This window comes from Triticum aestivum, chromosome 7A (genome assembly GCF_018294505.1).
Source record: "Triticum aestivum cultivar Chinese Spring chromosome 7A, IWGSC CS RefSeq v2.1, whole genome shotgun sequence".
Classification (NCBI taxonomy): Eukaryota; Viridiplantae; Streptophyta; class Magnoliopsida; order Poales; family Poaceae; genus Triticum; species Triticum aestivum.
Window position 1 is genome coordinate 182,861,732 of NC_057812.1, and position 18,827 is coordinate 182,880,558.

The 18,827-nt window shown below is 46.9% G+C and overlaps 1 protein-coding gene across 1 annotated transcript; it reads left to right on the forward strand.

Moving 5' to 3' along the window:
* Positions 1-8,310: 8,310 nt before the first annotated feature.
* LOC123150259 (dof zinc finger protein 4) lies at positions 8,311-9,734 on the forward strand. Its single transcript, XM_044570092.1, has one exon. It carries the CDS (start codon positions 8,601-8,603, stop codon positions 9,453-9,455), a length of 855 nt encoding a protein of 284 aa, XP_044426027.1. The 5' UTR covers positions 8,311-8,600; the 3' UTR covers positions 9,456-9,734.
* The last annotated feature ends 9,093 nt before the right edge of the window (positions 9,735-18,827 follow it).

Here is an 18,827-nt window from a genome sequence, read left to right on the forward strand (position 1 = left end):
AAAAGATATCAAACTCCCAAAAGAGAGGATGGTTCCAAACATACCAAGCTCTCTACAAAGTTTCATGATGGCACAAAGTATCAAAACGAAAACGGCTTGCCTTCCACCAACACACACTTGATAAGGATCGCAATAAAAGTGTTTTATAGAAAATAGGATAGCTCCCCCAAGACTAGTGCATTAGAGAGAAATTGCATTTGAATACAAAATGCACAAGGTGGGATCACCACTTTCACTATATCTATAAAACACTAAACAAGATCAAGAAATAAACAAGAACCACAAGTGGTATGGAAGACAAATGGAGTTGATTCAATCCTTGGCAAGAGAAAAGGCAAATAAAAGCAAAAGCCAATGTATAGATGGTCAATAAATTCTACCACAAAAGTGAGTACCAATTGTCAAAAGACAAGAAGTAAATGGTAATAATTCCCGATGGTAGATAGCAAGGATATCTGACATCATCTTCACACCAAACAAAAAGAAAATTGCAACTTGTAGAGATAACATGCCACCTAGGAACAAGATAATTTACAATATCAACTCTAGGTGACAATATCTCAAATGTACACATTTTCTAGGCTAGTAATATTCACATAGCATATTACTCCCCCATAATGTGATACCAATTAAGGATAAACAAGAGGCAAATAAAAGGATCCAATCAAGAGATAATTAATGGACTATTTAGAATTTGAATTTCTCATGAGAAGACATACCACATAGCGACTAGATAATCTTGTAGTATCAATACTAGATGGTATTCCTCATGTACATACATTTATAGGATTGTGAGGTGCACGAAGCACATCACTCCCCCATAATGGGATATTCCATTAATCTCTCACAAGAGCCAACTAAGATACAAATAAGAAGCATAAAGGCTCTACACACGACACACACGCGTACATGATGTGCAAACCAACACACACAAACTTGATTGCTCAAGATAATCAAGTTGGAAGAACAACATATACAAACACATGCAAGTAACAAAACCAAACATGCAAAGGGGCAAGTAACTTCCATTGTAAACAATTTAAGTACAAGTTACCGGAAGGAGGCACATTGGATATAGTATAGAAACATGATAACCCAATTGACTTGGCTTGAGACAATAATAATGATGAAGTCCCCTTAATTCTTCATAATGTAGACAAGTCTCCAATGCCCTCCAACAACACCTATTGATCAAGTTTGAGCTTGTTGGTCCCCAACCAAGTTGGGTCCTAAGAGGTTAGTCACAATAGGCTTGGCTACCCAAATGGTTCTTTTCTTGACACCACTTTGAGTACCAATAAATTTGGCAAACACATTGCCAACCTTATCCTTCCCAAGAGAATAGATATCATCAATAATAATTGGGTTGGATAAGTTACCACTAGTGCATGAGGAAGCAAGGTGACCTTTCTCACGACATAGGTAGCAACATCTACTCTTCACTTTCTTCTCACTTGATTTCTCAACTTGAGAAGCATTAGGTTGAGTTTTCTTGGGAAGAGGCCTTTATTCAACTTGAGGTTGAGCATGAGAATGAACTTGTGGCCGCTTCCCTTGTTGCTTGTCACTAATGGCCTTCTTCTTCAATGGGCAAGATATAACATGATGCCCTTCAATCTTGCACTTGAGGAAAATAATCTTGGCTGAATTATTGAGTTGTTTTTGGCCCTTCTTATTGTTGCTCTCAGACTTCTTCTTCTTATTGGAGTTGAATCCAAGTCCACCTTTGTCATTGGGGGATTTTTGCACAATCAAGATATTGTTGAGTGTGGACTTCCCTTCATGACACTTTTCCAAGTCTTCCTTCAAAGAAATGACTTGGTCCTTAAGCTCTTTGATTTCCTCTACATGGTTAGTAGCAACACAAGTACTAGAGGAAGTATAAGCTTCATTGTTAGAGCAACAAGGCAAGGAAAGTAATTCACCACAAGATGTCCCAATGTTATGAGTAGATGAATTATGAGGACTAGCACATGGCAATATGTCATTTTGACTTGAAGTAGTGCTAGTATCCACATGAGGCTCACTAGATGTTACCTTGATAATCATATCCTCATGAGCTATTTTTAGCACATTATGGGATACTAGAAGATTATCATGAGAGCTCGTGAGCTTTACATAACTTTCTTCCAATTTCCCATAAGTGCTAGATAGCAACTTAAGTTGAGCCCTTAGCTCAACATTCTCCTTCAATATGGATGCTTCACAAGAGATAGAGTTAGTAGCATAAGTATCATCATTAACAACAAGAGGAGAAGACAACTTGGCAAGCTTTTTTGAATATGAAGTTTTAAGTTGAGCATGAGACTCGGTGAGTTTGATGATCTCACTCTCAATGACCCTTGAGCCATTTTCGAGGTGCTCAAAGTCCTCAAGGAGTTTAGCATGTGCAACTTCAAGCTCCTCTTTTTTAGTTTCAAAATCATTGGCCATCTCAAGAGCTCTACCACGAGATTCCCTCACTCTAGATAATTCTAGAGCAAAAGTCTCCTCAAGAGATTCCTTGGTGGTTTGTTCAAGTTCAAGAGCTTGAGAGAGGTCCGCAATCTCATTAGCGTAATCACGCTCATGACCTTCCATTTTATCAATGGTGACCTCATGCTCCTCAAGACGAGATTCCAACTCATCAATATATTTCTTGCCCTCAATAGCAATAGACATGATTTCCATGAAGTTGGAACGAGCAATTTTATTCTTAAGAAGAGATTTAAAAATCACCCCCTTAATTTTTAAGGAGGCAACATCATCATTCTCTTCATCATAATCAACATCATCGTAACTCTTGCCATCATCAATATCATCACAAGATATATTGGGATTCAAAGTGGGAGATACCTTTGAAGCCTTGGCCATAAGGCAAAATGAAACAGATGATGATGTAGGATCCGTTGAAGAAGCATTCAAGACCACATCTTGTTCCATGGGGTGTTGGGTTTCCTCTACATTGTTAGCACAACAATTCGAGGAAATATATGCATTTTTATCATGGAAACAAGACATAGTAAACATAACATCATGAGATTTAGTCAAGCAATTTCTACATGATATGCAAGGACTATCAACACAAGCATGTGAAACATTTGGAGTGATCGGAGTGCTAAAGTCCAAAGATGAAGAATTGCAATAAGAAAGTGATGAAGGATTATCAACAATAAGCCCACTATCATCATTGAAATGTAAACCACTACTCACCATGTCATTACCTTGTGGAAAACCACATATAGGTGAAGTAGAAGAAGTTGAGAACACAACACAGCCGAATGTGGAGGGAGAACAATCATCCCCACAAAACTTGGACACATCATATTTACCTTGAAGCTTTGTCCACAACTCATGAGCATCCCGGAACAGCATGAGTTGAAATATAACTACATTGCTCAAAGCATCAAAAAGCACATTAGAAGCTTGATCATTGAGATAAGAGTTTTTCTCATCCTCTAAAGATAATCTTTGGGGATCCTTTGGAGGAGAAAAACCCATATCTACAATTCGCTCTAAATTTGGGTCCATGACCCTAAAGAGATTAAGCATGCGAATCACCCAAGCATCAAAATTTGTGCCATCGAAACTAAGAGTGTTAGAGAATCCTGATCCCCTAGTCGACATCTTTACTCTCTAGGCGGTAAAGCCTAATAAAGAGAGACGAGGGTCTGATACCAATTGAAAGATCGAGGATGTCGCCTAGAGGGGGGGGGGGTGATAGGCGCTTTAAAATAATTACGGTTTAGACTTGAACAAATGCCGAATAAACCTAGCGGTTAATTTGTCAAGCACAAAACCTAAAACAACTAGGCTCACCTATGTGCACCAACAACTTATGCTAAGCAAGATAAAGAACTGTGTGATAGCAAGATATATGACAAGAAACAATATGGCTATCACAAAGTAAAGTGCATAAGTAAAGGGCTCGGGTAAGAGATAACCAAGGCACGCGGAGACGACGATGTATCCCGAAGTTCACACCCTTGCGGATGCTAATCTCCGTTTGGAGTGGTGTGAAGGCACAATGCTCCCCAAGAAGCCACTAGGGCCATCGTAATCTCCTCACGCCCTCGCACAATGCAAGATGCCGTGATTCCACTAAGGGACCCTTGAGGGAGGTCACCGAACCCGTATAAATGGCAACCCTTGGGGGCGGTCACCGAACCCGTACACTTTGGCAACCCTTGGGAGCGGTCACTAGTACCCGTCAAATTGCTCGGGGCAATCTCCACAACCTAATTGGAGACCCCGACGCTTGCCCGGAGCTTTACACCACAATGATTGAGCTCTGAACAACACCAACCGTCTAGGGCGCCAAGGAACCCAAGAGGAACAAGCTCTAGGGTGCCCAAGCACCCAAGAGTAATAAGCTTCTCAAACTTTACTTCCATGTATCCCCGTGGAGAACTCAAACCGATGCACCAAATGCAATGGCAAGGGCACACGGAGTGCCCAAATCCTGCTCTCCCAAATCCCACCAAAGCAACTAATGCTAGGGAGGAAAATGAGAGGAAGAACGAAATAAGAACACAAAGAACTCTAAGATCTAGATCCAAGGGGTTCCCCTCACTTAGAGGAGAAAGTGATTGGTGGAATGTGGATCTAGATCTCCTCTCTCTTTTCCCTCAAGAACTAGCAAGAATCATTGGAGGGATTGAGAGTTAGCAAGCTCGAAGAAGGTCAACAATGGGGGAAGAACACGAGCTAAAGAGATAAGGTTCATTGGGGAAGAAGACCCCCTTTTATAGGTGGGGGGAAATCCAACCATTATGCTCACAGCCCGCACAGAGCGGTACAACCGCTCCAAGGAGCGGTAGTACCCCTTAGAAAAATAACAGCGAGGAGGCAAAAGGCTAGTAGAACCGCCGCAGCGGTACTACTGCTCGTCCTCATGGTACTACCACTCGACCTCACGGTACTACCGCTAGGGATAGCGTTACTACCGCAAATGGTAGCGGTACTACTGCTTGCGAGCGGTACTAAAAAAATACTTCCGTGCCTACCTCCGCTAAACAAAACACGAGATTTTGGTCCGGAGCGGTACTACCACTCAGGAGCCGCGGTAGTACAGCTCTGGAGTGGTACTACCGCTCAGGAGCCGTGGTAGTACCGCTCTGGAGCGGTAGTAAAAAATTACATCCGCTCTAGCCGCGGTAGTACCTCTGCAGCCTTTACCAAAACAACCACAACTTCTGCAAACGAACTCCGGATTCAACGAAACCAAGTTTGTTGGAAAGCTAACGACATGGGCTAACACAATCTTGATAGAAATGTCAATAAGAAGCAAATGAGAAAAGTACCATAAGAAAATGGTGAGAACCCTTCCTCGGATAAGACCGGTAAGACCTCCAACACCGAAAACATCAAAGAAGATGCATGCGAACTCCGTTTTCGATGAACTCAAGCTTGTCATCAAGATGACCATAAGCTCTAAGACTCACAAAGAGAACCAAACAAGAACCAAGAAAGATGATGCAAGGATGCAATGGTTTTAGCTCTCTACGAATGATACGATCAAGCTACTCATCGAGATCCCCCCTTGATAGTACGGCAATCGATCCTGTAACCCGGTCTCCCAACTACCATCATGAGACCGGTAAAATAGAAAACCTATCAAGGGCAAACCTTTGCCTTGCACATGGTCCACTTGAGCTAGATGATGACAGTCTTGACTCCCTCAAGTTGGACCACCTTTCTTGATTGCGTTGGCTCGATGAAGACTAGTTGATTGCTCCCCCATACTCCACTATGGGTGAGCCACTCTGCCGCACATCTTCACAAGTTCATTGTCACCACAATGGACGGCAAGCTTCAAGCATGTGATCTCTTCGTGATGCTTCACTTGAGTTTGCACACCGCAACCTAACCCCACAAAGAACTCTCACGAAGACCATGGGTTAGTACACAAAGCGTAATTGACAATGCTTACCATACCATGGGATCGCTTGATCCCTCTCGGTACATCTTCTACGCTTTGTGTGTTGATCAACTTGATTCACTATTTTACTTAGTCTTGATCAACCTCTCACAATACCAATATTTAGGTAATTCCTTGAATAGCACATTGGTCATCACAAACTCTCCTTGAAACCAACAAATGTACTCCAAGAAAAGCCTATGGACAAAACCTTCAAATATAACTCAAGGCAACCATTAGTCCAGAGAGATTATCATCAATTACCAAAACCAAACATGGGGGCACCGCATGTTCTTTCACCCTTAAAATTTATATTCATGATAAATCAATAGAGAGAACAAAAAGGCAAAATAGTCTCATTAAAATCCAACCACTACAATGCACAAACATTAACGTCAACTTGATGCAAAATGCACACATCACATGGTGAGACAGTCTTTAACGCTAGCGTATGCGTTGTGGACCGGGCTTCCCCATGTTGCATGCCAAACATGTTGATCTGTGAGAGATGGCCACTTAGGAATGTGGCTACAGGCCTCACACGGCCTTGGCAGCAAGCACCAACCTGTCCCCAATGTTGTCAACGAGGTGCATTGCAGGTGTCAGCTAGATCAGCTCACTGACATGTGTCCATACCACATACACATCCACTAGGTACTTGAAGAGAAGCAAGTCTTTTGGATTCCCCAATCTTCATGAAGGACATGAAGTACATCAGAATAAATAGCAAAGCCTACACGACGTATCAAGGACTAACAATAACATTTATGATATGTAAGTCTATTGAACTGTACTCATGTTAATAACACTCTTGTGACTATAGATCCAATCCATGGATTCTCACACGGACAAGGGAAATCCAAAACAAAGATAGCAGGTCCGGTCCTTACAAACTAGAGGTGTTGAATACATCATCCTGTGAGGTGGACTTGGTCATGTTCACAAGGATGTCTTGGATATGTTCATCTCCACCAATGATGGTAGAGCTAAGCTATTGGATTTCTTTATCTATTCTTGCCAACCGTAGAAATGAGGAGGGAGAGGAGTAGTTCCACCACCCAGATGTAAGTTGAGGGCACTAGAGAAATTGACACATGAGCTATTGGTCCATTTTAAAGCGTTCAAGCATTTCAGATCATCCGAGAATACTGGAGCCTCTTGGGCACCTCCTGGTATAGCTCTGGGGTGTCTAGAACCTCTTTGGACTACCAGAGAGGACGTTTGGACCTCCGGGCTTGCTCCATCCTAATTCGTGTCTCATCCTTCTTTCTCTTTCATGCTTCTCTCTTGAATGGTGCGATCACACTTTTGTGCATGACCTTCTCTTTGCTTCTTTTGATGCTCATTTCAAATCGAAGATGTAAATGATAGGGAATTCATGTAGTATACTATCCCAATTATGTTAGATAGACATGCACAAAGACAAGATTCATCTTTGTAAAACTATACACGCATGTCACTTGGGGTTGATGCATCTGTTATGGCCATGTCCATAGGCTGATCGACATCAACACTTGTGTACAACCCATTTCCTGTGGACACGGTTTGGTCGCGTGGTGAATATCACTTTAGGACCATGTGCTTCAGTAGTTGTCACTAATACTTACGCATAGACATTGTAATTATGCACATATATTCTTCTCTCAGATCAAATCTTTAAATTCACCAAGTTCGTCATTTTTGAAACTCCCTCAATCGATTAGGGTGTTTGTTTCGGGATTTGGTTCATGATTTCGACTGGATTAACGACTTCTGAAATCAATAGCAGCAACCACCCTATAAAAACACATTAACAAAGAAGAAACACTGGGGCATTATAGCAACAATATAGTGCACACAACTACCAGCATAAGAAACTTCCCTACATACACATTGGTTGATTAGTAGATAACACATAATTACATTTTCAGAAAAGGCCCACCAAAATACTGTATTATAAAAAGAAAACACACTCAATTATCTCCCACACATGCCAAACCAAGTAACATTTTCGTATGAAATCGAAAACACCAAACAACACAACGATGCGCACCCAACCCTTCTAGTAATAAGAAGAATCACACTTGTCTTTTTTGAACACAATACAATTGTGGATGCTCACATACACACATGTACACTCACTTCTACGAACGCGCTCGCACACACCATATCTTGTGAGCACCTCCGAAGTACTGGGGTGCCACAAAATGTTAAGATTGACGAAGTCACCGCAGGCGTCTCTTAGTCAAGAGGAACGTCTCCTTCCACTGAACAAACATTGTGAGAAAGATTAAAATAAATTTAGAAAAATACACTATCAATGCCAAGTCTAGGATTTGGATCCTGGTAGACTAATTTCACCGCAAGGAACCTAACCATGTTGAGTTACGCTCACTTCACTCACCACACTTGTCTATCTAATGTCTATTTTGGACGTGTGTTCCACAAAAATATCAACACAACCCACCTTGCAATAAATTTCGCAGCTAAAGGGCAATAGTGTGACGTGGCGGCCCGGGGAGGAAGAGGGAGGGCGCGCTCTGAGGATATTTACACAACCGCTTCTGTGATGGAGAGTCCAGGCCGAGCAGAGCAAGATAGATAGCAAGCTTCGAAAGCTAGCTCCCTCCTCGCGGCAGGCTCCACCATCAGCCACGGCCGCGGCCGCGCAGCACAGCCCCCTCCTAGAAGCATCCTGAGGCACGCGCCAGCAGTGCACGGCATGCAGGAGTTCCAGCCAATCGCCGGCCTGGCCGGGCGGCTGTTTGGCGGCGCGGCGGAATCGGCGGGCCTCCTGCGCCGCGGCGGGGCGGCGGCGGCGGCGCAGGAGGAGGTGCGGTGCCCGCGGTGCGACTCGGCCAACACCAAGTTCTGCTACTACAACAACTACAACCTCTCGCAGCCGCGCCACTTCTGCAAGGGCTGCCGCCGGTACTGGACCAAGGGCGGCCTCCTCCGCAACGTCCCCGTCGGGGGCGGTTGCCGCAAGCCCAAGCGAAAAGCCGCCGCCGCCTCCGACGTCGACAAGGACGTCTCCAGCGTCAATACTGAGGCCAAGAACGCACGCTCTGGCTCCAGTGCTGGCAGCTCCAGCCTCACCTCCGGTCCCTCGTCCGCGTCGACGAACACCGTCAACGACGTTGGTGCATGTGCCGCGGCCCACTCGAGCGGCGGAAGCACGCCGTTCAGGGGCTTTGGCCCAAGCACCTTCATGGCGGACGCGCCGACTCTGCAGCCGCCGGCGCCGATGTTCGCCGACCAGGCGGCCGCGTTCGCGACGCTCTTCGGGACGCCGCTTCCGGCCTTCACCTTCGCGGCGCAGCACAAGGCCGAGGACGACGTTGCCCCTGCAGTCACACTCACAGAGCAGTCGTCGTCGGCGACTTCCACCGCAGACATGGTGCCGTTCTCCGCACGGTCAACTGGCGCAGCGACGGCATCAGCGTCAGACTGGCCACCGGCGACGATGATCGACGCCGGGATATTCGACCTCGCCGGCGCCGTCGGGAGCGACACGACGTCGTACTGGAACACGGCGAGCTGGACGGACCCGGACGGGACCGTGTACCTGCCCTAGCGCGCCGCCCGCTCAGTCATGGTCGCTTGCTCGACCTTCGACTTGTCTAATCGTAACCACCGCTCTCTTAATCTATACTCTCAGTGTGCCGGCAGCTTGGCTGCTTCTGTGATTCTTTCGATGGGGCAGTTTTTGCACACTTGTGCAAAGCAAATTATGTCTGAACTTCGGTTTAATTATTACTACGGGTTTGTTGAAACCAGTAAGCAGTGTAAATATCATGATCAGTACTCCTAATTATAACTTGGACGGTGTGGACTGCACTCGGCTAGCTCTCTATATATCTTTGTCATGACACAGGCATACGCAACTAAGGCCTCTTTTGGTTCATAGGATAGAATTATCATAGAAATAGGAATCTTGTAGGAAATGAGATGACATGTATCTCAGGTCCTATGAGTAGGAATAGGAAACAAGATGTCATTTGGTTGACATCAAAAGAATTTTTTCATTGAGTCTAGGCTCTTTTTTATTTTTCTATGAAATGTGGAGGATAGAAACCAATCCTATGTAAGAATAAGAATCCATTCCTATGAATCAAAGGGCTTTAAAGGAAAAAATTCTATAAGAATTCTATCTTCTAGAATTTCTATGAAATTTCTAAGGAAGCCTAACTGGCTTACGTCGATTGCTTCTCGGAGTAGGAGGTTGTTGGTTCAGCATGGGCTATGACAACTCGGAGTAGGAGGTTGTTGGTTCAGCTTGGCCTATGACAACTCGGAGTAGGAGGTGGTTGCTTCAGCTTGGCCTATGACAGGACAGTGTGACACGCTCTTCTACTTACTCCGGATGTGGTTGTTGCTTTAGCACGACACATTTCTGCTCTGCGGTGCTGTGCATTATTTCTTTCTTTTTAATTTGAATCGGAGCCGTTAATTAAGAAGAAGAGCGTTGTCCGATAATTATAAAAAATTAGACAAAAACCATCTCAATCCACTAATCAGATACACACACATAATACAACACACACCACAGTGAAGAAAACCTAGTCAAGGTTTTACATTAACATCATTGACTCGTGGTCATCACTTCTTCCCTAGCAAGTGACTTCGATTTACCGCAAACGACCGCTGACCAACTTCACACCGCACAGGCGTGAGAAGGCACATGACGATCCAAAACAAGCAATCGACCATCTGTGTCTGCGATCAGTGGCGGAGGCAGGGGGTGCCGGCAGGGGCCTTGGCCCTATGCTCTCAGAAATACAACTACATGTGCTCTTGATCCTTTATTTGTCAAACAAAATTAGCAACATTTAGATGATTTGATCCTGTCTAACATCATATAACATGTTTGGCCCCCTCTATATTGAGTTTCTGGCTCCGCCACTGTTTGCGATAGAGTAGCTCCGATTCTGGTGATGAGCCACAGAGGAGAATTGCGCCCTCCTGCCTGCCGCCACCACGCTAGTCGCCGGTGCGGCAGCGACGGCGAGGAAAAGCGAGAAGGGAGGAGCTTGGAAGCGGCACATCCAGGGCACCCTGCTGCTCCCCGTGAACAGTTTCAAAAAAGAGTTATGCTTTTTCTAAATGGGGACAAAAAATTTGCCTCATCAGTTAATTAAGCAAAAAAAATTATTCAGTTAATTAATGAAAAACCGGGCATTCTCAATGTATATACCATCATCCGATCATCATGTTGCACCAAATTTGTTCTAGGGTATCCCTATCTCTGTGACACGTAATACGTTAAGCAGAAAGGGAGCAGGGTGGAAGAATATAGACAAGCGCTGGCCACAAAAGTGTGCTTAGCCACCATGTGACAGTCGTGTAAGCAATCCAAACTTGATTAGAACTTGATTGAAAGTGTGCTTAGCCAGAGGGTCGAACTAACGACTTGTGCAACAACCACCGTGCAGCTCAAAAAGTAGCCACCGTGCGTCACACCTTTTCCATTCACAAGTATCTATATACTGACTAGCATTCACTTACACTAAAGTTTAAATTTCAAACCTGTTTGGTAATTTTTTTTGTCACAAATCACTTATATTTTTTGGCATACCAGGTATAATATAATGGTGAGAAGGAGCAATGGAGTTAAGTTGGATCAGGTGAAAGTGTATTGTTTTTCCAATTGAATTTTGATGTTGATGACAATAGGTTTAGTGATGACTAATGTGATTTATCAAGTGTATCTCAGGACATTGGTTTCTCATTGATTTTCTACTTACATGGTTGACCCCTATTTCAAAAAATATGAAAGGCGTTGGTTTTTCGAAGACTTGAAGGTTTTTCGGTTTTATTTAAGCCACATGACAACCACACTATTAAGAGGGTCGAGTGTTCGAGGAAGTAGCAGATCATGCTAAACCTATATACAGTGACTCCCCATAGCGCCAAATTTGCTTGAGAGTAAAACCCTAGACCAACCCCTGCATTTGTTGCACTACAAAAAAAAAGACACATCCGTGACATTTTGGGCCGAACGAATTTTTTTATGTCATACATATGACACTTCTATGACGATAATTGTGACAAAATCCGGTATCATCATAGATGTGGTGGGCTCCTACTTCTATGACAAAAAATCATGACAGAAAAAGGGCTTTTCGTCCTGGGTGGGCCGGAGACGTAGCTGCATGACATTCTTTGGACCGTCCATGACGGGAAAAACCATGGTAGAAGCGAGGGGGAGGAAAATTTTGGGGAGTTCTCGGTTACGGTGGGAGGTCGGAGGCCGAGCGATGCGCGCTTCTCTCGTACACATACGCGCGTGTGTGCGAGGCGTTGGCTCTAACTGAACCCGAGCGAGGCGTTGGGCTCTAACTGAACCCGAGCGATTGCACTGCAGGCTACGCGTTACTGAACCCGAGCGATCGATAGATGGCTGTTAACTGAACCCGATCGAGCGATTCCTTCACTACTGCTGCTAACTGAAGCTGATCGATGCTGCCTTTAGATGAATAGTGAGTGTTGCCTCTAGATGAACAGGACCCCGATCGATCGAGCCGGCTGGGGCTGGATGAACAGGACCCCGTGGAGGGCTGGATGAACAGGACCACCCCGTGGAGGACAGGATGAACAGTAGACGGTGGAGGGCAGGATGAACAGTAGCCCGTGGGGGGGAGGTGGTTGAACAGGAGCCTGTGGAGAGGGCTGGTTGAACAGTAGCCAGTGGAGTAGCGCGCGGTGGAGGCAGGATGAACAGGAGCCCGTGGATGAACAGTCACAGGTGGAGGCTGGAGGAGGTCGACGATGGATGAACAATAGCTCGCGGAGGCTGGAGGGGGTCGACGATGGAGATGAACAGTATCCCGTGGAGTCCCGTTTTGCGATACGCCACACCCCTCCCGATGAACAGGACCCCCGTTTCGACCGTAGCGCTCCAACACAAGTCCGTTTCCTCCGTTTTGCGGTACGCCACACCCCTCCCGATCAACATGACCCCCATTTCGACCGTAGGAGGTCCGTTTCCTCTGTTTTGCGGTATGCCAGACCCCTCCCGATGAACAGGATCCCGTTTCGAACATGGCCGGTCGAACACAAGGCCGTTTCCTTCGTTTTGCGGTACGCCAGGCCTCGTTTCCATCGCATGTTCCGTCCAAACCCTCCCGATGAACACGACCACGCATTCTGTTGCCTCCCCATGAACACGACGCATTCCGTTGCCTCCCCATGAACACGACACATTCCGTTGCCTCCCCATGAACACGATGACGACGCTGTTTCTCCGTTCTGACCCAGCCATGTACACGAGCCCTGGCCGTACGTATGCGCGAGTAGGCGTTCGAGACCCCGCCCATATGTACACATACGTGGCCGTATTTTCTTTCTTGCACCCTGGCCGCTGTACATACGTGTACATGCTACGTGCGCGCCTCTACTACGACACGTGCGCGCCTCTACATCCACCAGTATATATGTACGTGCACGTTCGCGACCAGAATGACAACGCTACGTACGCTTCGACCAGGTCGGTCCCGACTGTCAGGCACTTCCTTGCGTGCGAAGATGTAGCTGGTGGGTCCCAGCAGTCAGGGGCAAACATTTTTTTTGCGAAATACGGTGGCCCGTCTGGTGGGTTCCCGCTGTCAGGTGGAGGAATAATTATTTTGCACATAATAAGGAGGCACTTCCTTGCTGCGGCCATGGACCCAGCTGTCAGCTTCTCCACATACAGTCCACGTCCGATGGAAGCCGTTCCTTGACAACGTTGACCACGCCGCGCCGAGAGCACCAAGGCGGTGGACGACAGCGAGGCCTAGGAAGGGGACGACGCGAAGCCGGGGAAGACCCGGCAGTGGATGCCCATGCGTAGAGGAGTACGAGGGTTCACTGGTTCGCTGCGGTGTGAGGCTACCGTCGCCGTAGAATAACAGGGGGTGTGGGTGAGTAGAGGATGGTCTGGCCAGCGGTGAGAGTAGTAGGGGCGGTGAGGCCTCCGCCGCATTGCAGCCGGCCACGAGAGGCAGGAGCACGAGGCACGATCGGCGTTGATTTGGGCGGCTAGAGCAAGAAGACCAGAGGTTGAAGAAGCACTACGGCCGTTGGATGGACATCGTACGGTCACTGGAATTAGAATCGTGCATATTGACTAAGTTGGCAAAGCCCTCCGTCCCCGCCAACTTAGTAGGCCCACAAGTCAGCCTCCCACCAAGATGAGTCCCAGCTAGCAGGGGGTATTCATTTTTTTGTGCGTAATAAGGAGGCACTTCCGGTGGGTCCGAGCTGACAACAGGGGGAACGTTTTTTTCGCGAAATACGATGGCCCATCGGGTGGATCCCAGCAGTCAGGGGCAAACGTTTTTTTCGCGATATACTGGTGGGTGTCCGGTGGGTCCCTGCTGTCAGGTGGAGGAATAATTATTTTTCCGCGTAATAAGGAGGCACTTCCTTGCGGCTGCTGTGGACCCAGTTGTCAGCCTCTCCACGTACAGTATTCTTCCAATGGAATTCGGTCGTTGATCACATTGACCACGCCGCGCCGACAGCACCACGGTGGTGGACGAAGGCGAGGCCTAGGAAGGGGACGACGTGGAGCCGGGGAAGATGCGGCAGTGGATGCCCACGCGGAGAGGAGTATGAGGGTTCACTGGTTCGGCTGCGCTACCGTCGCCGCAGAATAACAGGGGGTGTGGGTGAGTGGAGTGGAGGGATGGCCTGGCCAGCGATGGGAGTAGTATGGGGGCGGTGAGGCCTCCGCGGCAGCACAGCCGTCCACGGAAGGCAGGAGCAGGCGCCACGACCGGCGCTGCTTTGGGCGGCTGGAGCAAGAAGACCAGAGGTTGAAAAAGCACTACGGCCATTGGATGGACATCGTACAGTCAGTCGAGCTAGAATCGTGCATATTGACTAAGTTGACAAAGCCCTTTGTCCCCGTCAACTTAGTAGGCCCACTATACTGGGTCCCAGCTAGTAGGGGGAGTATTCATTTTTTTGTGCGTAATAAGGAGGCACTTCCTTGCGTACGAAGATATAGCTGGTGGGTCCGAGCTGTTAGCGGCGGTAATGTTTTTTCGTGAAATACAGAGGCCGTTTCGGTGGGTCCCAGATGTCAGGTGGAGGAAATCATTATTTTGCGCATAATAAGGAGTCATTTCCTTGCGTGCGGCCGTGGACCCAGCTGTCAGCCTCTCCATGTACAATCCATTTCAGATGCATGTCGGTCGTTGACCACGCTAACCACGCCACGCAGAGAGCACTAGGGCAGTGGATGACGACAAGGCCTAGGAAGGGAACGACACGGAGGCAGGGAAGACTCGGCCGTTGTTTTTGTTTCCTACGCGGAGGGGAGTACGACTGTACGAGGGTTTACTGGTTTGTCTGCCGTCGCCGGAGAATAACAACAGGTGTGGGTGAGTAGAGGGATGGCTAGGCTAGCGATGGGAGTACAATGGGGCGATGAGGCCTGCGCGGCAGCACAGCCGGCCGCGGGGAGGAGGGAGCAGGCAGTCCCGTCGGCTCTTATTCGAGCGACTGGAGCAGGAAGAGCAGAGATTGAAGAAGCACGACGGCCGTTGGATGGACATCCAACAGTATACATTCCATCTATGGAAAGCCTCAAATATGTGGAAAACAACATACAACCCATCTGTCATTATTTCAAATAATTTACAACCCATTTGCTAATTTAAACGGGGTTTTTTGAGCTCATATTCTTTATGTTAGCATTACAGCCCATATTGTGGCCACGGTTAAAAAATTATACGAAATTTTGTATATGTCGGTGCGGTCTGAACTGTTTTTAATCCCGAAATTTTGAGTCACATTTAGACTGATTTTAAAAATAAATGTATATCAATATAAAATCCAATAAATTGTCCATGCATAAAAATCAATGCAATTTAAAATCTCAAAATGAAAAAAGATATTTGAAAATAATTGCCGGTTTGATGTGTTTTAAAAATGTACAGCCCATTTATCATTACTGATAGACCATTTTCTCGGCCAGCCGAATGAAGCTCTCCTCATCTTGAAAGATTTGCAGCTCAACAGGCCTAATAAAGCGACTTACTTGACAAATCACAAAAGAACTGGGCTAGCCATTTTCAGAAAGAAAAAAAACTACTGGGATGGTCTGTGGTAAACATAAAAGAAAAGGTTGTCTAGACAGGCCAGAATGTCCCGCACAGCCCAGTTGACACCCTGCTTCCGTCTTAAAAACAAATTAGATAAATGCCACTCCAATTATGGTGATTCATAAAAATGCCACTGCAATTTCCAAACTTTGGAAAATACCATTGCAATTTTTGCAAACTTTGAAAAATGCCATTGTAGTTTGCAAACTTTGAAAAACGCCACTCCAGACTTCGAAAAATGCCACTAGAAATGGCATGAAATGGCATTTTTCAAAGTTTGGAAATTTCAGTGGCATTTCTCGGATACACCAGATTTGGAGTGGCATTTATCAAATTAACCTAAAACAAAAATAACTGGGCGAGCTGCTGGGTCCCTGGTGTCAACCGCTCGTTGTGCAATTCTCTCGTTTATTGACTACGTTGACAATGACATGGGACCCAAATGTCAGAAATCCACTAGGAGGAGCCATTTTTTATTAGCTTGAAATAAGGAGGCACTTGCTTGCGTACTGCCATGACCTTGGCGGGTCCCTGCTGTCATCCTCTCCACGTACAGTACCAGTTAGTCGTGCTTCAAAACTGATCGGCACGCCATTAAAAAAATAAAGGTCGATAACTAATGCGGCACCTCGGGCCAACGTGGCCAGATCGCATTTGGCACGAGAAATTACACACCATGTTTCGTTGACATGTGGTCCCGTTCCAACATATCAGTGAGACGATGGCGAGTAGTAGGAGTATTTCCGAACGGACGTGTAGGCCGGGGCGCCTTTTCGTGAACCGTGGCAAACTCGCAACCGTCCACCGACTCTTCGCCTTTTCCTTTCGATTTGGAACTGCCGTCTCACGCTCTTCCTCTCCCTCCTTCATTTCCTTCAGACCTTCACCCTTTCTTCTGCCATTGTTCGATCGTCTTCTCCATGGAGGGAACATGCCGGAAATGACCCCGTTATTCTTGTCCCGATCTGAAAGATGACGTGGTGGAGGAACTCATTGATCGGTGCGACGTCATCACCTCGGCTTGCATGGCAGGTTCGTTCAAGCCCATTCTTGACTCAACTAATAACATCATTACAAAGAACCCAAGAGTCAAGGAGCGGTTTGATCTCCCCTATCTTCTTCGTCGTGACCCTGATGACTGGCGCCGGCACGACGGGGGCCTCGCCCTGTGCCAGTTGATGTCGCTTGATAATGATACGTATGATATTAAGATGCCATCGCTTGAGGGCAAGGCTTGGGCGGGCCCAAATGGAGATTGGGTTGTTTACATTGGGTCCAACTGCGAGTGGGAACTTATGAATGTCTACACTCGTGACCGGGTTCCACTTCCAAAAAATCTCAGCACACTGCCCAGAGGTTGAGCACACCGGTAATGTACGCACATTCAAATACGATCATGGTGACTGTCTTTTACGGAAGATATCAATTTGTCGAGTTCCCAACCGCTCTTGGAATTACAACAACTATCAAGTTGTTGCTATCTTCGACAAGCTTGTTGCCGTCCTTCGTGGTTCGACTCGATGGATATTGCTCAAAAATCAGTTTCTGTACACGGATGAGTACTGTGATGCAATTCAATACGAGGGCCTTGTGTTTGCTGTCACCACTCGTGGCACTATTTTTGCATGGCATCCTAGTAGTTTCGGTACGTTTGTCTTCCACCGTAATTATAATTGTTTCATCCACATGCATGCGGGTTAGCAAGTTTCCCTTTACTAATTAACCTTCTTCTTGTGTTTCCAAGGTCCTGTGAACATACCACCACTTATACTTGTAAGTTTTTATAACCAAGGGTGTGACGCCCGGATAATTAGGCTACAGTAATCCCAAGATAATGATGCCACGTCACCACGGTTACTGTTGTTAATTTCGTGTTAGTTCAAAATCGATTCGAAATTAAAACTTAAAATAAAGTCAAATGATAAAGATTTTCAAATATTAAAACTAAGATGTTGGGGTGTTGCCAAATAATGCATAGGTAATTATTGTGGAGAAACCACACTTTTATAAAACGTTTAAAGACTCTAAAGTAATTAAAACGCAGCTATGACGATTAATTAAATGCCCTTTTAAAAATAATAATAATGCAAACTATTTTAATTAGGTGTCATACTTATTGGAGCAGTAGATTAAATTATAACATTAATTTAGGAGTTGTATTTATATTTTATAAAACAACAATTAAAAGAATGAACTAGAAAAGAAAATTAAATAAAAAGAAAAAGAAAAAAACAGAACTAACACACACACAAAAAAAAGGAAAGAGAAAGCCCCCCCTGGGCCGTGGCCCAACTGGGCCAACCCAACCGGCCCAGCCGGCCACCCCACCAGGCCGGCCCAAACCCCACCCCTTATCCACTCCCCTCACCCCCCCGCAACCCTAGCCGCCACCCACTCGCCCCCCACTCCCACTCCCGCACGTCGCTCCTCCCCCCCCCCACGAACGGATCTGGATCGGGGGTGCAACAGCCGCTCCCGACCCCATCGCCGCGACGCCGCGCCGCCTCGCCCTCAACCGACGCCGCCCGGACCTCCCTTGCCGGCCTGCCCCTCTCCGCCGCGTCGTCCCCGACATCCCCCTCGACCCCCGCTGCCTTTTCCCCTACCGGCCCCGTGAGCGTCCCCTCTTCTCCTCTCTTCCTCGCATGCACGGGCTCGCGCACCGGCGCCCCGCGCGCGCCCACCGTGGCCGTGCCCCGAACGCGCTCACCCCCGCGCCCTCCCCTGTGCCCCGCGCCCTCCTGCTCGCTGCACCCGTCGCCCGACTCCGGCCACTACACCGCGGCGCCGCTCGGAGGCCCGCGTCCTCCACCCGAAGCGCCGCCGCTTGTCGCCCCTGGCCACCGCATGCACGC